Source organism: Histomonas meleagridis (assembly GCF_020186115.1).
Source record: "Histomonas meleagridis strain 2922-C6/04-10x chromosome Unknown contig_204, whole genome shotgun sequence".
Lineage (NCBI taxonomy): Eukaryota > Parabasalia > Tritrichomonadida > Dientamoebidae > Histomonas > Histomonas meleagridis.
Genome location: NW_027150808.1, coordinates 281,716 through 306,556, shown reverse-complemented (window position 1 = coordinate 306,556; position 24,841 = coordinate 281,716). Strand labels below are relative to the sequence as shown.

Sequence of the window (24,841 nt, the reverse complement as noted above, 5' to 3'; positions counted from 1 at the left end):
TATTTCACTTTCTTCTTTTGTAATTTCTTGATTCATGATCTTGAGGTAAAATAAATCATTTTCATTTACTATTTTCAAATAGAATAATTCATTAATAATTTGTTGATATAAATCCATATTATTTCTTAAGTATAAATTATGTAGATAACAAAAAATTTCATAAATACAATTTGTTAAATTTGAAGTTGCCACAATTCGATCAACTTCAAATTTTTGATCATTTTCATCATTTGTACCTCATATTGCTCCTTGTGAAAGACTAGAAATACTATTCTGCGATAATTGACTATTGTTTTGCGATAATATTTGACTATTGTTTCAGGAAATTATTCGACTATTATTTTGAGAAATTAATTGACTATTATTTTGTGGTAAAAATTGACTATCAAAAAAAGGCAAAAATTCTTGACTACTAGTTGAAAGAAAAAAACTCTTGACTATCGAACAAAAAAAAATGAATTGTTTCCTTGACTTTGTAACACACCGATCAATAATTCATCATCTTTTCTTTTTAACTCTTTTTTTTTAACGTAAGCTTCATAATCAAAAGTTTGATCCAGTTCTTTTTTTTGATCCGGAAGTGGAATTTTATTTTCTTTTTTCTTGAGATTCATTGATGAAGAAAACAGTAAAAAAATGAAACAAAAATAATCAACATAAAGATTAATTTTTTTTTTTGGAATTTTGTCACAATTAAAAATAACCGTCGACAATCTATTGAAAATTATCTACAAAACCGAAAGTATTGAAATTGAATAGGGCCTCGGAACTAATTTACAGTTGATTTGAGGGGAAAAAACCGCAAAAATGGTTAGATATTTTGGAATTGAATACTTTTCAATAGGGCCGAGAAACATCAAAATCTTGATATACACACGCAATCATAGAAAAATAACCGCCGCTTCGCGGCGGTTATTTTTCAAAAGTTGTGATTTTTGTATCCCGTTAGGGACCAAAAATCACAACTTTTCTATGCTACTCTCAGTAAATCTTGATACTGTTTATTATCTAAGTTTGAAATATTGTAACATTTTTATATATTGATGTATTTATTAATTCTTAAAATATTACAATTTTTGAAAAAATGTCGTAGATATTTAATTTCATAATGCAATAAAATCAAAAATTCGTTCTATTACATTTTTAAACATTGTATTATACGAATAATTATATGAGTAATTCAAATTTATATGTGATAATTGGTGAGTTCTATTGATTTTAAGATCAAAAAATGAGTTTTTTGATATTTTGAGATTATAATCAACGTTTTGTATCTGATTGTTGCTCAATATTTTAAACAAAAAATATTGTTATATAATAACATATGTTATTATTTTTTGTTTTTGTAATAAATATGTTTAAAAGTGCAACTTACGATCAAAATGCATAGAAAAAATCTCAAAAGTTCAAATAAGAAAATCGGTTTATAAACATATTTATCTCGTAATTCTATAAATTTAATTTGATTTATTAATAATTAAATGAATTGAATAAATATGTAAATTATAAATGATGAGTTAAATACTAATATTATTCGTAATGGTTTCGTAATTTACATTTGAAATTTTTATCTTTATATTTCCAATATCTCTCTATTACATTATTTTTATTGTTCCATTAAATAGTTTAATGTAATTTATTTCATTTTATCTTTTATATCCATTGCTCTCTATTCATTATAAATTTTATTTTTCTGAAATTATATGAAATATGTTCGTTTCGAATTAAATTTTTTTGATGTATTTTTTCAATGCATTTAAAATTTTTTGATATTACTCTTTCCTTTTTATTTATTTTAACATAAATCTCATAAAATTATTATAGATTTTGCAATATTCATTTGATTCGATAATAATATTGCTTTTGGTTAAATTTTTTTTATTGTTCTTCTTTTTCGATTTCTTCTTCTTCCATATATTTTTGAATAAATTCATTATCATCTATATCATCATTACTCTTTTCACTATATTCATCACTGCTTTCTAAATTTTCATCTGAAAGAACAAATTCAACATCATTTTCATCATCTTTTTCTGTTCCATCAAATCCCATATTTTTAAACTCGAGTTTTTGGATATTGATATTATTTTTTTATCTCTATAAAAGATCAATGACGACCGGACACCAAGCGATTATCTCCAATGATGAAAAGTTCCTTAATGGTAGTTATAATGGTATAACTGTTTTAATAAGAGAATTTGAACTTTTGAAGTATTTTCTATGCATTTTGATCGCAAGTTACACTTTTAAACTTATTTATCTCGAAAATCAAAAATAATGGGATGCTAAAAATTTTAGCATTAATCAGATATAAAACGTTAATTATAATTTTAAAATATCAAAAAACTCATTTTTTTGATCTTAAAATGAATAGGACTCATCAATCACCAATATTGGTAAATTACATTTTCATTCAATTTTAAAACTATCAGTATTGAAAAATTTTTGTTGTTATTATATAAGTTGGTTTGATTTAACGGGGTTTTTCTCGTGAAAACTCTATACAAATTTTAATTTTCAGATATCTGAACGTTCATTTGAAAACGGTTAACCTTTTTCTACATTCCAATTATGATCCTTTTCTATGCTCTTTGCATTGACCTCAAATCAAACTATGTTATAAACCCATCATTTGAAACAGGGCTATCGAATTGGGGCTTTAATGACAATACATGTACTGTAACATCAGAAGTTTCACATTCTGGTAAATATTCAATCCATTGTCATGATACATCAGGTGAACGAAATTCTTTAGCGTATCAGGGTTCAGAACCGTTAGAAAACGGATTTTATTATAAGCTTTCAGCTTGGATTAGAATGAAAGATTGTACATCACAATTATTAGTTTATGCAGAGAACTGGAGTCCATACGCATCTGGTATTTATGCTTTTAACACTCAAAATTCTTCATGTTCTAATAACAATTGCAATGATCAATGGTATTATATTGAAAGAATCTCATTAGAACCAATAAATTCCACACGGCCATGTGTAGTTGGTTTTGGTCTTCGTGATAAAGGTACTGGTGAATATTGGATTGATGACATTACATTGACACCTGTTTATACTTCATTACTGAAATCAGCGGATGTTACATGTTGGCGTCAAGAAGCATATAAAGACAAAACTAATGTAATTGTTGATCTTGGAGTTAAAAATACACATTGGGAAAATGGCGAAGATTTATCATTTGATGTTGATTTTATTAATCAAGAAACTGGTCGCAAAGAACTAACACTTACCAAATTTACAATTAAGCGTAATATCGAAAACATATATGCTAATTTTGTCTTAGATCCTAAACTTTTAACACCAGGATATTATAACATTAGTGTTACATTACATAATCTTTTCTGTAATACCGATGAACATATACAAACACATATTCATATTTTATCAGAAAAACGTGATTATGCGATTTTTATTGATGATAAAATGCGTACAATTGATCATGGAAAAGTATTCTTTCCACTTGGATTATATTATTATTGTGGTTATTCGGAAGAAATAATTCGAGATTATATAGCATCTGATGATAGTCCATTTAATTTAATTATTGGTGGAGGAGGTAGTAAAGCAGCAATAGAACGAGTATATAATATTACTCATGGTAAAATTCGAGTTATAGATATAGGTACAGGAGGTAAAGTCTCATATAATAATGCAACAGAACGTAAAGAACTTGCTCAAAAACTTTCAAATTATGCAAAAACAGTTAAAGATTCACCAGGTTTATTTGCATATTATCATCTAGATGAACCTACAATAGAAGCAGTACCATCATTACATGAAAATCTTATAGCATTACGTGAAGCAGATCCAAATCATCCAGTATATACAGCAATTGCTGCTAATCATAGATTAGATTTACCTTATCTTAAAGAAGGTATAGATTGTTTTGGTAGTGATATTTATCCAGTACAAAATTTTGATCAATTTAATGCCGTTTATATAGTTTCTTATCAAAGTCGTAATGCTGTTATAAATAATCGAGCTCATTGGGGAATTCCTCAATTCTTTAGTTGGAAATATTATGATAATGTAAAACATGCAAATGAACTTCCACCTACTTATGATCAATTACGTCAAATGACTTATCAAATGATTGTAGGTGGAGCTAATGGACTTATTTATTATGATTTTGGTTCTACTTTTTGTGGACCACATCAACCTTGGCAAAATGAATGGGAAAAATTAAAGAAAGTTGCAAATGAATTAATGAATAATTATATACCTATTATTATATCAGGTAATGATATAGATCCTGGTTACGCTCAACCAACTTTTCCGAGAGAAATTATTGATGGTAGAGAATGTGGTGTAAGATTCTTTAATTATGATGGTTATGATTATGTTTTAGTTGTGAATGTTTGGCAATTTGATTCAAAAGAATGTACTTTCTTTAAACCTAGTACTACTTCAGATATTCAAATAATTACCGGTTCTTCTACAATTAAAAATCAAACAGATACTACATTGACACTGAGTATGCCTGCTATGGATGTTACTTGGTTAAAAATTACAAATGAAGCTTTTAATGGAAAAAAAGGTTTATCTACAACTGTAAAAGTGATTATATCAATGATTGCAGTATGTATTGTTATAGGTGTTTATATTGGAGTTGCAATATTCGACAAAAGAAAGAACAGAAAAGATTTTTCTGATTCTAAAACTTAGTTAATTAAATATAATTGACTCTTAATTATTGTTTGTGTTTTATTTTGAAATGTGAAATATATTAATGTGTGGAGAAATGTTTAAACATTCGAAAATGTTTTAATATTTTTTTAATAATAAGGGTGTGAATTTTTCCTTATTTTGAATAAATATTAATATCTCTGTTTATTTTCTAAGATTAAAAGAATGTAATATTTTTGCATTTTGATGTATTTATTAGTTCTTAAAATAAGATGATTTTTGAATAAATATTGCAGATATTTAATTTCATAATTTACTAAAATCAAAAAATCGCTCTATTACATTTTTAAACATTCTGTTTTGTAAATAATTATATGTGTAATTTATCTTCTTCGAATGATGAAATAATGGAAAATAGCCTTAAAGTTAATGAAGACGATCAAATTGGCATTAAAATTCCTAATGAAAATAACATAGGAAAACATTTGGAAAGGGATTATAATGACAAAATAGCAAATTTGATTGATAAATCTCCGAAAATTCGAAAAATAATTGCCCAATATCTAGAAGTGTTGAAGTGGAGCGATTTTGGTGAGTCAGGGAAAAAGAAAATAATTGATCTAATTCGATCAGATGCATGTTACGGAGTTTCATGTAGAGTTTTGGAGCATATACTGCCTTGCAGTAAGTCATCCATTTCCAATTACAGGAATATGGAGGCCGAAGATATGATTGAAAATATTAATAATCATCAAGTTGGCCGTCCATCGAAATTAACAAAAGAACAGGAATCTGAACTTATGGGCGAAGCGATGCTGTTAAGAAAACAATTTCAACCTATTTCCTTGAAGTGGGCGATTGATTTTATTTTTAAACGTCATTCTTTAACCGTCTCCAAATCTATAATCAGGAGAACGTTTGCAAAATATGGGTGGAAAAAACGAAAGGCTCAAAAAAGACATCCTAAAAGCGAGCCGAAAAACAAAAAGACACTAATATATTTATTTCAGGAGTATGTGTATGGTTACATTAGGAAACATAACCTATCACCTAGTAATGTGCATATCATGGATGAGACAGCTATATACTCCAATTCCATTGTCCCTTACACATACACGTATAAAGACGACAAAGAGGCGTATGTTATAACAAGTGAATCATGTGTAAAAGACACATTCATTGCAACTCTCACTGCCTATATATAATAATTAAATTGAGATTTCATATCATATATTCAATTTTTATGATAAAATTTTCTTTATTTATATAATACAAACAAATATATTTTTATTCAATAACAATAATATATTTATGTTTTTTATCTCTCATGAAAGCTTGATTTATGTGTATTCTTTTTTAAGAATTTTTCAAGTAGTTTTACAATTTTGTCTTGTGATTTTTCAGCTGCAAGAATAAGGGCTGTTTCAAAAATATTATAATGAATTCCAAATGTTTTTATAAAATCCTAAAAATTTGGAGAAAACTTCAAATAAAATAAGGAAATATTTTTAATATTTACATTAATTCCTTTATATTTAAGAAGTATCTTAATAATTTTTGTTAATCCATAAAATGATACAATCATAAGTGCTGTATTAAACTAATTACATAAATTCCAATTTATATTGTAAAACATAAAATTAAAGTAAAAAGCATCAAATTAAACAATATAATATTTTTTGCATTAATATCAATTTCATTACGAGCAAGAAGTAATTTTATAATTTCTTTGTATCCATTTTTGGGAAGCAATCATTAAAGCTGTCCAAAATAATATAAATTTATTCCAACAACTATTTACAAACAGAAAATTATATAAACAAACTTTAAAGATAATGAATTAACATCTTTTGTATTAACATCAATGCATTTTTGTTCAAGAAGTAATTTTATGATTTCAGTTTCGCCTGAAAATGATACGTACATTAATGCAGTTCGAAATTACATAAACATATTCCAAATTTTTCATTAGAACAAAGAACAAACAAATTGAATTATAAGCAAAACAAAAAAATATCTTTAGCATTGATATCAATACCATTTTGATTTAAAATATATTTTACAAGTTCAATATTATGTGATTGTGAAGAAAAAACTAAAATATTTTTTGGGATTTTATTTTTAATAAGAAAATGCTCAACGAGATATATATTTCCAATTCTTGCTGACTCATTAATAATTGAATTATTGATTTTCATTCCATTTTCTTTTAAAAATGAAAAAATTTCATAGTTATGATATAAAATACAATACCTTCCTAACTTAGATATGTTATTAATTCTTATAATCTTATTTTCATAAATGTATTTAAAGATATCATTTCGATGAAATTCAATTGCTATTTTATACGCTTTGTTAAATGATAAATGATTTTGTTCACATAAATGAATGATTTCTATATTTCCACCTGCAATTGCATATTTACCTGTTTTATTTACTTTCGAACCATTCATAAGCAAATATTTAAAACATTTAACAGCAGAAAAAAATGCTGCATAATCAATTAATGTAACATTTTCTTGATTAATGAATGAACATCTTTCATAAAGTGATGGTTCAATTGTTTGGTTAAAATTAAAATTTGTTTGTGATGATATTTCTTGAAGTTTTTCTATTTCATCATTTCGAATTATTTTCGCAATCTCATTTGGATTATGTCCTTCTTTAATTAATTGCTTATGAAGTTCCCAATCATTCTTTGATAGTTCTTCATAATTATTAATAATTTGATCCATGAATTTAACATAGTAAATATTTTTAATTTTATCTTCTTTCATACGATGCACAAAATATGAATTATTTTTAATGAATTTTGGTTCAAGTAATTTGTGTTCAATCATTGCTTCAAGAAGATAATTCCCTTCTTGTGTATTTTTATTAAGAAGAAATAACAAAAATACGTCGAAAAAATTCGATTTTATTGAATTTTTCTTAATAGATGATTGAATTTCTTTTAGAAGATTTAAATATATTGTAGATTTATCCATATCAATAGAAAACGATTCATATATCATTTGGGTGATGATTATGTTAAAAGATAATGGATAAATATTGTCAAGTATGTGAGTCGCGATTAAATTTACTGATTGAATAATCCTATCTTCATCCATATCAAATATAATGCGATTAATTGATAAAATTGTTTCCCATCCATTCCAAGATTTTTTATTTGTTATTTTTTTCCGAAATCGCTTTTTCATTTCAACAACATGAATAAAAGTGACGAATTTATTTGCTTTTTCAAAGAATACTTGTTTTGCGTTTGTTTTTAAATTTATAAATCGATATCTGTTAAACATCTAATATGTCACTGTATCAAAATCTAAAAGTTTGATTTCGGCGGATCTAATGTATTTTAATAACATCTGCAAAATTTTTCAGATTAAAAAAAAAATATATGAATCTTCTTACCTCGTCTCATCCTATGAAATTATATACATTTTTATATACATTTGATAATTTATATGTATCTGCAATATTATAAACTCTTGCTTCTTCATCTGAAAAAATAATGTTTACTGTTGTCACTTTTGCGCAATGTGTGTGAAGACCGTTTGTGTAATTTGTCCGGCATTTTTAAAAATTTTTAAAATTAATGAGTGAAGCAAACACAGCAAAAAAGAACGGATTAGAGGTAATGCAATTAATTCAACAAACCATTCCTAGCTTAAATGATAAAAATATTAATCAAGCGTTCCATTCAATAATAAGCATATTTAATGAGAAATATGTAAATTCTTTTAACATAACGATTAGCCGAATTATATATACATACATTGATATGGGAATTGCTGATAAAAAAGTATATTTTGATTTCATGAAAGAAATTGAAAAATTTGAAGAAACCAAAAAAATCGAAACAAAAATATTTAAAATATTTTCTGATTTACTTCTTAAAGAATATACTCAAAAGTCACTTTATTTTATTGAATATATGATTAAAGAGAAACTTATGGATTCCAAAAAAATTGACAAATTACATCCATATTTTATTCATCATTCAAATGAAGAAGAATTTAATAAAATTCTTTCTTTGAAATCTAAATATATAATAGAAATCAAAGATAACATTAAAGAACTAACAAAGAATGATTGGGAACTTCATAAGAAATTAATTGCAGAAGGACATAATCCAAATGAAATAGCAAAAATTATTCGAAATGATGAAATAGAAAAACTTCAAGAAATATCATCACAAACTAATTTTAATTATAACCAGAAAATTGAACCATCACTTTATGAAAGGTGTGATTTTGTTAATAAAGAAAATGTTACATTAATTGATTATGCAGCATTTTTTGGATCAGTTAAATGTTTTAAATATTTACTTCTGAATGGTTCTGAAATAGATGATACAGGTGAATATGCAATTGCTGGTGGAAATCTAGAGATAATTCATTTATGTGAGCAATATCACTCATCATATGAAAATGCGTATGAAACAGCAATTAAATTTCATCAAAATGATATCTTTAAATATCTTTATGAAAATAAAATTGTCGAAATTAATGATTTAGAAAATTTAGGAAAGAAATGTATAACATATTATGACTATGATTTATTTTTGTACTTGAAAGAAAATGGAATGAAAATTAATGATGATATTATTAATGAATCAGCAAGAATTGGAAATATAATCATTGTGAAATATTTTCTTAAAGAATATCAACTTCCCAAAAAGATTTTAATATTTTCGGCAAAATCAGGAGTTATTGAACTTGTTAAATGTGTATTAAAGAAAAAGGGAATCGACGTCAATTTAAAAGACATTATTTTTATTGATTTAATATTTTAAAGTAATATTTGAAATCTATATCAAATATTTTTATCAGCACTTATGTGGGCTACTGTTTATAATTACATCGAAATAGTTAAATTACTTCTTCAACAAAAAGGAATTGATGTTAATATTAAAGATGTTTTTTTATTTTATTTAAAATTTATTTTAATAATTTGATATTTCAAAATAATTTTTAAAAATTATTTATATTATTTAATACAGTACTTATGCATGCATCCATAAAAGGTTTCAATGAGATAGTTAAATTACTTCTTGAACAAAAAGGAATTGATATTAATGCTAAAAATATTTATTTGTTTTATTTAGTTTTAATTTTTTTAATTTGATATTTCAAAAAAATATTTGGAAATTATTTAATTTATTTAATACAGCACTTATGTGGCCATCTTCAAAAGATCATATAGAAATAGTGAAATTACTTCTTAAGCAAAAAGGAATTGATATTAATGCTAAAAATATTTATTTGTTTTATTTAAAATTTGTTTTAATAATTTTTGATTTCAAAATAATATTTAAAAAATATTTTCATTATTTGATACAGCACTTATGTATGCATCTGAAAATGGTCATACAGAAATAGTTAAATTACTTCTTGAACAAGAAGGAATTGATTTTAATGCTAAAGATAGTATTTATTTTAATAATTTTCTATTCCAAAATAATATTTGGAAATTATTTAATTTATTTAATACAGCACTTATGCAAGCATCTTGGAAGGGTTATACAGAGATAGTTAAATTACTTCTTGAACAAAAAGGAATTGATATTAATGCTAAAAATAAAATTTATTTGCTTTATTTAATATTTATTTTAATAATTTCTTATTTCAAAATAATATTTGGAAATTATTTAAATTATTTAATACAGCACTTATGATAGCATCTGAAAATGGTCATACAGAGATAGTTGAATTACTTCTTGAACAAAAAGGAATTGATATTAATGCTAAAAATATTTATTTCTTTTATTTAATATTTATTATAATGTTTTAATATTTCAAAATAATATTTGAAAATTATTTAATTTATTTAATACAGCACTTATTAGAGCATCTGAAAAAGGTTACACAGAAATAGTTAAATTACTTCTTGAACATAAAAATATCGATGTTAATGCTAAAGATATCAATTTGTTTTATGTGAAATTTATTATAATGTTTTAATATATCAAAATAATATTTGGTAATTTTTCAAATAATTTAATACAGTACTTATAAAAGCATCTTTAAAAGATCATATAGACATTGTTAAATTACTTCTTGAACAAAAAGGAATTGATGTCAATTCCAAAAATATTTATTTATTTTATATAAAATTTGCAATTATAATTTTTTATTTCAATATAATATTTGGAAATTATTTAATTTACTTAATACAGCTTTAATTATAGCATCTAAAAATGGCTATATTGAAATAGTTAAATTACTTCTTGAACAAAAAGGAATTGATATTAATGCTAAAGATATTCATTTGCTTTATATAAGATTTATTTTAATTACTTTATGTTTTGTTATAATTTTTGGGATTTATTTGAAATATTTAAAACTGCAGCAATTTATGCATCTCAAAAAGGATATAATGAAATAGTTAAATATCTTTGTGAACAAGAAGGAATCATTAATAATTCCCTAAATATTCATTTATTTGATTTAAAGTTTATTTTTATAATTTGAAATTTCAAGCAAATGAAAATGATTATTAATATTAATAATTAACTGAAATCAAATTCAAATTAGCTGAAAAAACGTTAATAAAGGTAAAATATTTCTAATTTTATTCATATCATTATATAGTCTGAGATACAATGATTATCTCTTGAGTTTTAGAGTTCTATATATGTTACTAAGATTTTGGCAAAAATCAGATCACTTGAATGCACATCTGTACAAATGTCCTCATGCTTTGATATTCATCCTCATAATGCTTACAAGCTTTATATTTATAGCTTTCAAATACTATTTCATAATAATTGGAATTAAAAATGAAATTTATAAAACCTGAATTTGATCTACATGATAGAATTAAACCATTAAATTAATATTTTAATTCCAAATGTTGATGCTGAAGATACTATTAAATTTATCAAATTGAAAATCTCTTATCAAAAAATGTGTTATCTACTTCCAAAGAATGCATTTTTTATCATCAGCTGTTAGTAATACAGATTCACATATACAACATGCAGAAAGTTTATGATGAGGCCACCATGAGTTATCTCCAATAATGATTGCATCATTTTTCATTTCGAAGTCATAACATTTAATTATTGTTTCATCACCAGCTTGAAAGAAATAGTTTTCCCAATTAAATAAAAACTTACTTGTGACACCAACATTAAAACTTGTAACAATACCGTCATAATTACATATTATGATTTCAGTTCCCAATCCAGAAACTACAAAATATTGCGATGAAGAAGTGATTAAAGTTGCCTCGAAATTTAAATCAAATTCAGAAATTATTTTAACTTCAGAATCCATAGCAAAAATAGTAACTTTCTTGTTATTAATGGAAATTAATTTATTTGGAGCTGGTGATAGTAAATTTGATTTTATTGGAATTGATTTGCAAATACTGATGTTTTTATCATAAATACAAATTGAATCATTTTCATAAGTGACAAAAAAATAATGTGAAAATGAATCATTTGGCCAACAGGCAAATTGTGACATATTAATTACACACTTGTTGCGTTGTAACCGAGCATCAGATATATAAATATGCTTATTATTTGTTTGAATTGCAATATAAGATTGTGATAAACACCAAATATTGATAATGGAGAAATTATCATAACACATGCTTTCTTTTAACATACGATTTTCAGACAATGAATAAACAAAAACTTTTGATGTATCAGTTCCGATGTATACTAAATCATGCGAGTAAGATACAGAAGTAATTTTGTTTAAGTTATTAATGGTTATAATTTTAAAAGGATGGTAAAAATCTGGATGGAAAGAAAGATATTCCATAAAACTAAGTCTTTGGTTGAGATCATTGAATAGCATTGTTACTGATGATTCAATTTTGTTAATTTGTTTCTCAAAAGAAGACATTTTTTCTATGCCTTTGCGTTTGAGCTCTTGGTTGCTCTTTTTTAAAAGTTCGAAATTTTCTCTTTCTGATATTATTGCAAAAGATTTTTCCTCGATTTGAGAAACAAAATTTCCCAATTCTTCATCAACATTTATGTCAATGCTGAGTTTGTTATTTCTTTTAATTTTTTGGTTTGATTTTGAATTTTCATTTTTTTCCATTTTATTAACGTCTTTTTTGACCGTTTATTGTTTCATTTGAAACTTTCTTTCTTTTTCCAGCGTTTCATTTTTTTAGCTGTTTGGTTCTTTGTCAAGTTTTATGCAGAAAAATATTTCATACTTCCTTACTTTCAGGCAGAAAAAAATCATACATTCGGAATTTGTTTTTCAATTTTTTGGTTTACAATAACTTTTATTTGGTTGGCTTCGTATTTTTTTGTTAGCTGGGGAGATCCTGGATCTGTAGAAGGACAAAAATTAAAATTAAGAAGAGTTGTTCAGAATTTAGATTTTCAGCTATCACATCTACAACTATGTCAGAAGTGTGGTGTGGAAAAGCCAAATAGAGCTCACCATTGTTCTAAATGCGGGAAGTGCTACATTAGATTTGATCATCATTGCCCTGCTGTTGGAAATTGTATTGCTTTTTCAAATGCACAACCATTTGCTTTATACCTTTCCTATGGGTCCCTTATTTTATTTAGTTTATCTTTCATTTCGGCTCTTTCAAAAGTTTTTTGCTCACCAATTAGACAAGATGTTACGGCATCATTAAGCGTATTGTTTTTCATTCTAGGAGGTTGCTTATCAATGTTTGCTTGGAATACTGTTTCTTCATTGCTTAGTGACCAAACAACTCTCGAAAAAATTTATCGAATGCAAATGGGACAAAAAATCACAAAAGAAAATTTTGAGCCTTTTTGGGGTAAATCAAAATTTAAATGGTTCATTCCTCATCATCCAGAAATTAATGGCCTTGTTTGGGCAAAAGCTATTTCTTTACGCCAAGATTTTTAACCACAACTCAAATTTTTTATTTTGTTTTTTATTTAATAAAATTTCTTTGTTTTCTTCTTTTTCAAATAAAGTTCTAATTCTTTTTTTCTGATACGATTTTTATTGATCAAAATAAACTATTGAAACAATGTGATGTGGGAGTTGACCGGAATAAGCCGTTTAATGCATAGAAAAAACAATTTGCTTCTTTTTTTTCAGTAGTTTATCGAGACAATGGAAATAACTTTTTGACCGGGGTAAAATTTTGCAAAAGCATGTGCTGTCTTCAATTTTTTCTATGTGTCAATAGAAACATTCGAGTAGTGGAATCATCGATAAAAAATTTCGATTTTAGGAAATAACAATAGAAATTTAGACATAAAATAATTCATTTTTGTTGGCGAACTTCAAATACATGGATAAATTTAATAAAAACCTAAATATTTTTTAGAATTCCAAAAGATCTTTTTTTTAATCTTCGTTTTGTCACTTTTCCCAAACCTTTTTTGAATAGTCAATAATAACCGCAATTTGTATTCAATTTGCCAAAAAAATAATTTCTATGGAAAATAACCAAAACAGCGCACCATCTCCCAAACCACAACGCAAGCAGAAGAGGAGAGATGACTTTAACCTCGGGAAATTGCTAGGGCATGGTGCCTTTGGTCAAGTACTTGAAGTTACAGATAAAGAAACAGGGAAAAAATTTGCAATGAAAGTTCTCTCAAAAGCGCACATCGTCCGCGAAAATAAAATGCAATACGTGAAAGTTGAGCGTGACGTTATGACGAAATTAAACCATCCAAATGTTATCAAGTTATGTCTTACATTTCAAGACCCTGGAAACCTTTACTATGTTATCGAATATGCACAGAATGGAGACCTTCAGAAAGTGTTAGAAAAGGTTCACACTTTAGAGTTTCCATGTATTATTCATTTGGCCGGCCAAATTTTACTTGGCTTGGCGCACATTCACAAACATCGAATCATACACAGGGACTTGAAGCCGGAGAATATTCTTCTTGATGGTGAATACAGAGCCAAAATTACAGATTTTGGAACAGCTAAAATGTTTGCTGAAGATCAGCCATTTTATGTTGAAAAAGGATCGTTTGTTGGGAGTGCTGACTATGTGTGTCCTGAAACACTGGTTGAAACGCCTGTTGGCCCAGCATCAGATTTATGGTCGTATGGATGTATCTTATATAGGCTCATTGTTGGCCAACCTCCATTCCATTCCAATTCCATGTATGAAACGTTCCAACGAATCCAAGCATTAGATTTCAAAATACCAGAAAACGTTCCAGAAGATGCCAAAGATCTTATCCAAAAGTTAATCGTACTTGAGCCATCAAAGAGACTTGGTGAAGGAGAGTATGATTCCGACTATGAGTCCATTCGCAACCATCCGTTCTTTAGCGGCGTTGATTGGGAATCGCTTCCGCTTTCACCAACCCCCAATTTAAACGTTCCGGCCGACCCTGACGATGAAGCCGAAACCGCCGAAGCCAACGATACACAACCGCCGACCCCACCCGAACCGTCAAAACCTCCCGAACCGTCGGATCAACCGACTGAAACACACAAGACATCAGAACCAACCCATTTTAATAGCGTCAAAAAGACGAAAGTTCCTGAACTATTAAGTCCTGATGAGGATTGTATTTTCGAAGAATTCGTAACGAAGCAAAGACATCTTTCATTTAAACATCGTCTTCTCGTCCTCACCACAAAAGGGCGTCTGATATATGTAGACACTGAAGCTCATGAGATTAAAGGTCAAATCCCTATATTCTCAGATACGAACGTGGTGATAAGTTCTAATCCGAAGAAATGGTCAATTCTCGTCGGAAAGAAGAGAGAGTATAAAATGTCATCAGAAGACCCAGCATCTTCCGGAAAGTGGAAAAAGCTTATCGAAGAACAGAAGGAGAGAATGAAATAAAGAATTATGCATCGAGAAATTATTTCAAAGTAATAAAATATTTCTTATTCGAATGAATTTGATGCATTATGTCCAATCGAATTAATCAAAATTTAAAGTTGTTAGCAAAATTATAAATTATCTTATTCAGAATAACGGAACTTCCTGTTTTAAATCGTATGCAGCTCTCGAAAAACAAAACTGTTTCCCGAAAAACAAGACTTATTAATCATTAAAAATTGATATTTTAAACTCGACGAACAGTGTAATAAAAGTTGGGATTAACCAGAAATTTGTGCCATTTTATAGTGTCATATCAAAATAAAACAAAAGGATTTAGAATCGTTAATTTCGTTTTAATGATCTTTAACAAGGTTAATAAGCATTAAACACCAAGGAGAAAGCAATAAAAGAAGTATATTTTTTATTAGAAACAAATTATTCAGTTATGTTTGAAAGAGGAAGTGTTTCGTTGTCTTTTCTTAATCTGAAATATGTCACAATTATCGAAATGTCAATTGCACTTTGTAACACTGCGCCAAACGTGAAAGCTATTCCTGATCCATCAAAGAGAGAGATGACAAATTTTAAGATGTCGGCAATTATTGATTGTGTCATCAAAACGATACTGCATTTCCTCGGATCTTTCTTGATGACAACCTGAATAAATTTTGGAAGTGAAACTGTCGTATCGATTATGCTTGCGGAGAATATTAAAAGTGTTGTGATGGCTTTGAGTCCGAAAATAATACATAAAATTTTGAAGGTTATAAGAATAAGAACAAAATAAAATAGAATTGAAACAATAAAGTCCGCAAGGTATTTGTATTTTGTGATCTTGAAATGTTCAATTGGATGTTTTCGAAATACTAATCGAAAAGACCTACCACCAAAAATCTTTTTACCTCGTCCAACTTGCATGTAATAGAAATACAAAACAATTTGTATGACTTGAGCTAAAAATACTGCAATAGATTGACCTAGTAAATATGGAACAAATGGTTCATAGCTCCAATATATGAAACGCAAAAAATTACTTAAAATTAGAATTAAAGATGAGGACATATCAAAATTATTTGAATTTTTTGTTTGAACCATTGTTCGAATTATATCAATGTAGCCAATTGTTGGAAGAAAGATGGCAATTGTATTAATAATATTGAATTGTGAGTTTGGAAAGAATGAAAAAAAATCTACAGAAAGTCGATCAATTGCTGAAAAAGGCAAAAGCATTCCAAGATTGTAAAGCAAATGTAGACTATTGAATTTGTTTACGATGGAATAATCCAAAAAAATTAATGAAATGTAATATATTTGATATCATTTTAGCAATACTTACTTTAAAATATCAAGGTGGAGCATATGTATGGGATAAAAAAATTAGTGAAGAGTGTATAAATAAATTTATCAAAAATACAAGAACAATATTATCAACAGAACCATCACTATTGAACTTGACTGGCAACTTTACTGTCGTAGGTGATATCCATGGTCAGTTATATAGTTTGTTACGAATTTTTGATGAATTTGGATATCCACCACAGACAAACTATTTATTCTTAGGTGATTATGTAGACCGTGGTAAAAACTCATTAGAAGTTATTTTGTTATTGTTACTGCTTAAATCGCAGTATCCACATAATATTTATTTACTCCGTGGCAATCATGAAGATGAATATGTATCCACCTCTTATGGCTTCAAAGCTGAGTGTCTTACAAAATTTACACCTAATGTATATGAAAAATTCATCAAAACTTTTAAGCATCTTCCATATTCTGCCATCATAAACAATAAATATCTTTGTGTTCATGGCGGAATAGGACCACATGTTAAGAAGCTCATTGATATTGAGAGAATTAAGAAGCCTAGCACCATTGAAATGTCTGAAATTTCTCTTTCAATCGTTTGGAGCGATCCAAGCAAAAATGTAAAAGACTTCAAATGTAGTTATCGCGGAAAAGGATATCTTTTTGGGCAAGAAAACTTAAGAAAGTTTCTTTCTGAAAACAATTTGACAAAATTGATTAGAGCTCATGAATATTTCAAAAGCGGATACACAGAGCCTCTAGAAGGATGCATTTCCTTGTTTAGTGCTATGAATTATTTTGGTGATCAAAATAATATTTCTGTCGCAATTGTTAATGAAAATGTATCAATTTACACATTTGAACATGCTAGCGAAAAAGAAATAAAAGAATTTAAGCCAAAATTGCCAGAAAACAAAGAAGAAAACGAAAATGAATTATGAGTTAACCAAAGTTAAAATATAATGTTAACCTTAATAAAAATAGAGTTTGATGTTGTTGTTTATTTAAGTATGTTTTTGTGAATTATAATTCAATAAGTAAAAAATCGTTTTCCCACTGAAACTTCCTATCGTAATATTGAAACAAAACTTTGTTTGTTTGCTATCAAACAAATTAAGGAAAAAACATGAAAAATCTTACCTAATACCAATAGAGTGTGCTTCCGTAATGTATCGGATAAGTCTGATATTTCTTGTGATAAAATTTTAATTTTTTTTAAGCTTCCTTGTTGGGATTATTTTCAGCCGTTTATGAAGAGAACGTTTATACAAAAAAACGTACAAATGAAGGAAAGCTCTGCTCCTTTTAGAGTTGTACCTGATTGTATTAATTTTAGAGATGTTGCCAAAGATGAAATTGATGTATGTGAAGTATGTATAACAAATGTTACACAAAAATCATTACGAGTTCGTTGTTCAATTTCACCTAATAATTTACCATTTATCTTATCTACAGAAGGAACAATTACAATTTCACCCGGGCTAACCTCAAAAGTTAAACTTCAGTACAAAGCAACTGATAATAAACAATATTCAGGAACTCTAAAAGTTGAGTCATCTGATTCACAAATTTCAATTCCTGTAACAGCATCTCCACCTTCAGGCTATGTTATTCCAGATACCCGTTCAATCAACATGGGTGATATTGGAATTAATCAAAAATCCATTTTTTCATTTGCGATAACGAATATTGGGAATCAAGAAGGAAAATTCGAAGTAATAACCAATGAAGATTATGTCAAACTTGCGCCACAAAAAGGAACAATTTTACCTGGCAAAACACAAGAAATTACTATACTTATTGAACCCACTAAATTGGGTTCTTTTTCATTTCCAATATTTGTTTTATCACCAAATCAATTTAAATCCACGGAAGAAATCCAAATCAAAGGAAATGCAGTTCAAAACTCTGTTGAATTAACGATTGATAAAAAGCCATTTCAAGAATTAGATTTCCAATACATTTATGCCAACCAAAAACGAATAATTACAACTGAAATCACAAATAATAGTTCACAACGAAGATCATTTGTCATTATCATCAAAGATACACCATATAGTGAAAATGCAATTCCTAAATCGAATGAAGCAAATCAAAACGCAACATTTTTTGCTGTTCCTTCTGAAGGTTTTTTAAATCCACATCAAACAATTAACATAAATTTCATATTTGATCCCCCAAAAGTAACTTCACCAAGTAATGAAGAAAATGAAATTTCATTTACACAATATGCATTAATTGGAATTGTTGAAACGTGTCAAAAAATCGAATTTCAAATGTTTGGGAAAATTGTAAATCATTTAGTTACGATATCACCAATAGATTTTTCATTTGGGAAACAATTATCAAACACACAAACGAAACAAACTTTAGTGATAACAAATAATTCGCAATTTTTACCAACATATTTTAAAATTAAACCAATTTCGCCTTATCGATTTGAGCCTTCAAAAGGTATGATATCACCAAAAAGTCAGAAACAAATTACAATTATATTCTATCCAAAAAATTTCGGTGTTTATGATAAGTCAACAATTATATCATTCTGTAAAGGGCTTATAAAGAAAAACATAAATTTGAATGGCGAATGCGGTGAAATAACAAATAAACCATTCAAACGAATACCAGTTTATGAAACAGATGAAAACGTACGTTATAATGTAACACATCCTGAATTAAAATATACATATGGAATCGAAGATATAAAGAAAAACGAAGTGAAAAAATCAATTTTTCATTCATATATTTCTGAAAATGAAAGGAAACGAGAAGAAAAGTTACGCATTATGAATTTAATTAAAACACGAAAAAGTTTACAAAATCAAAATTCTAAATCGTCCACAAAAATAACAAAAAATGTTCAATTAAAGGATTCATTTAATTCTGATGATGACGAAATTGATTATATTCCATTTGAAGGTTTAAAGCCACCAGACCCACCATTACTTAATAAGAAAGTTCCATTATATCTTGAGCATCCTGAAAAATTCGGACTAATTAAATCGAAAGATAATCAACAAAATAATAAATTTAAGAATTCATCACAAAAGAAATATGAAGAACATTTAAATGTTCAAAAGAAATTTAAACAAGTTCCGACAACAACACAAGAAATTAGTGAATGTTCAAGAATATTAACACCAACACAACAATTAATGATCAATTCATCACATCAAACAATAAACTTTGGTAAAGTTCCAGTTTTTTCAACAACAAGTAAAACGTTTTCGATCACTAATAATTTACAATTTAATATAATTGTTGCAATACATTTTGAAGATGATGAACTTTCAGGGAGTACACCAACAACTCAAATTATATCACCACATAGCATTGGTAGTTTTGAAATTAAGTTTTGTAGTAAACAACCAATGAATTATATGAAAATTATCCAATATACAATTAATGGACATCATTCTAATTCATTTTCTGTAAGTGCACAAGTTGTTCCTATTGAGTTAAAATTATCAACAAATGTTTTAGAATTTAAGTTTTCGCCTGATTCTATTTTACCAGTAATAACTGATTTTATCTTAATTACAAATGTTGGAATCGGTACAGGAAAATTTACATGGAATGGAATGAATAATTATATAAATATATCAAAAACTGAAGGAATTATTGAGCCGAATAAATCAATTAGTTTAACAGTTACTTATACTCCTTCAAATCATTCACATGATGAAGTCGATTTAATTATGAATGTTGAAGGAGGATCGAAACAAATATTAAAATGTATTGGTGACGTAGGAACGCCAAAGATTAATATCTCTAAAAAATATATAAATTTCGGATTAATTCCAATTGGAATTGAAAAGATACAACAAATTAAATTAAAAAACATTAGTGATGATGATGGAATTTTTAATATAGCAAATATCCAAGATAAAGAACTTAAAATATTACCTAAAAATGGAAGAATCCCTTCAAATGATTCTATAACATTAGATTTAATATATAATTCTTCTTATCCTCATCAAATCGATGAAACAATTCGAATCGATATAGCTGGAACAACTTCAATATCATTTAATATAATTGGACAATCAGTTTTACCTCAAGTACAATTAAATAACACTGAATTTGAATTCGGAAAACTTTTTATAGGTTCTTCATCATCGATCGAAGGAACATTAGTTAATACTGGTTCAATTCCAGCTATCCTTTATTTAAATCTTACATCGCATCCGGAATTTCATTTAAAACTTACAAGTCAATTATCATATAATAATAATAATCAAAACTCAATTACTATTTCATCCGAAAATGATCAAATTATTCAACAAAATGATGAAAATGTTGGGTTAATATATAAATTTTATATTATCGAAAATTCAAGTATAAATTTTGATTTAGTATTTCAACCTATAAAAATTGGAGAACATTCATTCGAATTACCATTAACAATGATGAATATGGATTCTTCATCATTTCATTTGCAACCTATTGTTAGTGCTGAAGCAATTCAACCACCTTTATGGATATCAAACACATTTTTAGATTTTGGTATTTCACCATTATATAACAATGAAAATCCGAATTTTAAGACTAAAAATAATTTCATTAAATTACGAAATGATTCTAAATTAACATGTTTATGGAGAATTGATACGTCCAATGAATTAATTCAAAACCCCGAAGTTTTTTCTATTGAACCTTCAAATGGTAGTTTAACTAAAGGTGAAACTATAACATTAAATATATCATTTAAACCAAGAAAACCAATTCCGTATAACTTACATTTACAAATATTTGTATCTTATAAAGATTCGGAAGAAAATGTAATTGGACAAATCCAATTAACAGGAATTGGTACACAAACACAAATAAAAATGTCTTCAAATTCAATAGCTTTACCAATAGTACCATTAGGAGTTAAAAGTCAAGAACAATTATATGTTATAAATGAGGCTAATATTGACTCTAATTTGAAATATACAATTGCTATTGATGAAACACATTTTCCATTACAAGTTAAATTTCCAAAAGGTACACATTTCGAAAACACAACAGAAAAGTTACCAATTATTATATCTTTTTCTTCATTAAAACCTATGAGTTTTTCGACTAATGTTGCAATTACTGATGATAAAGGTAATGCTACAAGTTTCTCCGTATATTGTACAACAGATAATTCTATTTTTACAATTTATCCATTCATTAAACAAAAAGATATCATTAAAGTTATTGATGAAAAATTACAAATTGATAATAAAAAAGATTTTGTTGCTATGGAATTAACTTCTCGTTTTATATCTTGTTTTGATTATATTGATTTCGAAAATGTCGATAATTGGAATTCTATTTTTACTAATAATGATATTTTATTCATTAAAAGATATTTAAGTCAAATTGCATTAAATTCGCAAATTAATAACTTTCCAAATGATTTAATATTAAATAATTTTTCGTTATTATTTGAAATGATACAAAATCTTTATGGAAATAAATTACCTAATATTGATATAGATATTAATAATAAAACAATTAAACAAAATGATCATATTTTAAAGAGATTAAACTTATTAAATAAATTGTTGTTACAATTAAGTTCACTTGGAGCTTTATTATCTTCTATTAAACCCGAGTTTTTATTATCTAAATCTGATTTTATTCATATATTAAAAGATCAAATTTCAGATAAATTACTTGGAATTGATTATTTTAATGCTCCGAATATAATAAATCAAAAGGATTTAAATGAATATACTTCATCGAAATTCTTTTCTGAATCTTTAATGAAAAGAATTCAAATCGTCGAAAAGTTATATGACCAGTTAAGCATTGAAAGCTGGATGTTATTATTATTACAAATAATTAAAATTTTTATCATAAATAAAATTGATTCAACGAAATTTAATCAAATTCCTGGTGTTAATGAAGCTACTTCTAATTTAAAAACTATTGCTAATCGTTATAATGATTCATCTGATAAAATTTCAATAATTTTACCCTCACAAAAAATAATACAAAATTCGAATATTTATAATTCATCTGAACGAACAATCTTTAAATGGTTTTCATTATATTTATGTATATATAAGAATGATATTATTAAACCGATATATACATTTAAAGAATACAATAATTCGTTAGCATTTGAAGCAATATTAAAATGTTATATACCAAATATTTCCATAACATTAAATCATGAGAATCCTAATGATGAAGAAATAATACAACAAAATGCTCATTTAATCGTACAAACATTAAATGAGTTAAAATTAGGCTTTTATCCTTATGCAAATGAAATAATTAATGGTAATGAAATAACATTAGCATTAATTTCTACGTTTTTATATGAAACAATTCCATATTTCTTACCTTCGTTAACATTAGATTTTAATTTACCTTTACATAAATCAATACAAAAATCAATAGCTATAACAAATCCTTCGAAAAATGAAATTAGTTATCATGCGAAATTAGAATCAAATCAAAATTATCAATTAATTAATGATAATATAACAATTCAACCATTTAAAACACAAGAATTTCCAATACAATTCTTCGCACGTTCAATCAGACAAACAAAAGGTCGTTTGATATTAACACCATCAAAAACACGAATTATTACTTCACGTTCAGATAATAATACACAAAATAACAATAATAATAATAAACATATTTTCCCTGCACCAATTGTAATTGATTTAATATCAAATGTTATATTAAATCAACCAGATGAAACTTATAATATCGAAGGAATAATTTATGAACCGACGAAATTAAAATTAAAAATTAAAAATTATATTGGAATTCCTTCAACTGTAAAAATATATTCGAAAGTTATCCAAATTAATGAAGAAAATGAAAATAATTTATCAATTCAACAACAAATTAATAATTTAATAAATAATCATCAAGATGATAATAATAATAATTTACCTGATGAAAGTTTCGACTCATATATAAAATTACATAAAACTTTTATATTTAGTGAAAAAGAAATTAATTTCGAAGAAGAAGATCAAAATATTAATTTCGATGTTGAATTTATACCAATTTCATTAGGACAATATAAATGTTTAATATTATTTGAAGATGTACAAAACGGAGAATTTATAATTGAAATAAATGCTAAAGTTAAATTCCCGACACCAATAGAAATCTCATTAAACAAGTTTAAAGTCGAAAGTAACTCAACAATTACTGCAAATATTCCAATTGAAATTAATAACAATTCATTAATTAAAGCTTTAGCTTATTCATTTGAACGACAACGCTTTTTTAACACGTTAAATGAAAAAAGTTTTAATGAATATTTACAAAGGAAACAAAGAGAAATCGAATCGATATATAAACAAACGTTTTCATCTATAAATTTCTCGATAACAAATTCTTCATCACAATATTTCGATATGCCAACAGAATTTAAACTAATAAAAAACACATCAAATTCATTATCAGTCACATTTAAGCCTAAAAAACCTGGAAATTATCCATGTAAAATTGCGTTAATATCACAAAATGATATTCGTATCTTACAAATACATGGAATAGGTTTAATACATACAAAAATTATAAAACTTTTGTTTTCAACTGTTTCAGGTCAATCAATAAAACAAAATATTCCAATTCCGAATAATACAAATGAAGTTTGGAATTATAAACTTTCACTTTCTGGTGATAATTCATTTTCTATTCCAAGTAATTTAACAATAAAGCCAAATAATATTGGAAATTTAGTAATAACATTTTCTCCAAGACGAATTGGCGAATTTCATTCCGAAGTCACAAGTATCAATTTAACTAAAGAATCAACAATTATATATAAGTTAAAAGGTATTGTAGCAGAGCCTTATGCAGAAGAAAAAATTGTTATTAATTGTCAAGCACGAAAACCATTTATTAAAACATTAAATATTAAATCGAACATTATTAAAGTCGGAAAAGTTAATGTTAAATCGACAATACCAATAATAACATTTCCGAATGAAGTCGAGTTTTCAAATGGAGAACCAACAAAACCATTTGAATTCACTGTTTATTCATTAAGGAGTGGTGTATCCGCAGGTACATTAACTTTTATGGATCCAATGTCGAATAATTTTATTTGGTACGTGATCGAAATTAATGTCGAGCCTCCATTACCAGAAGAAACGATTCATGTGTCAACAGTTGCACGGAAATG

General features: G+C 26.5%; 3 protein-coding genes across 3 annotated transcripts; all 3 read left to right on the top strand.

Annotated features, from left to right (window-relative positions):
• Positions 1-2,571: 2,571 nt before the first annotated feature.
• GO595_003525 (carbohydrate binding domain containing protein) lies at positions 2,572-4,677 on the top strand (the record flags this gene model as incomplete). The annotated part of the gene is made up of 1 exon (XM_067916555.1): positions 2,572-4,677. The coding sequence occupies one exon, from the start codon at positions 2,572-2,574 to the stop codon at positions 4,675-4,677; it is 2,106 nt and encodes a 701-aa protein (XP_067776382.1).
• Positions 4,678-14,037: 9,360 nt separating this feature from the next.
• On the top strand, positions 14,038-15,420 carry GO595_003524 (AGC family protein kinase; the record flags this gene model as incomplete). The annotated part of the gene is made up of 1 exon (XM_067916554.1): positions 14,038-15,420. One exon carries the CDS (start codon positions 14,038-14,040, stop codon positions 15,418-15,420), a length of 1,383 nt encoding a protein of 460 aa, XP_067776381.1.
• A 1,277-nt stretch (positions 15,421-16,697) lies between these two features.
• GO595_003523 (Ser/Thr protein phosphatase) lies at positions 16,698-17,648 on the top strand (the record flags this gene model as incomplete). Its single annotated transcript, XM_067916553.1, has 1 exon — positions 16,698-17,648. One exon carries the CDS (start codon positions 16,698-16,700, stop codon positions 17,646-17,648), a length of 951 nt encoding a protein of 316 aa, XP_067776380.1.
• Positions 17,649-24,841: the final 7,193 nt, after the last annotated feature.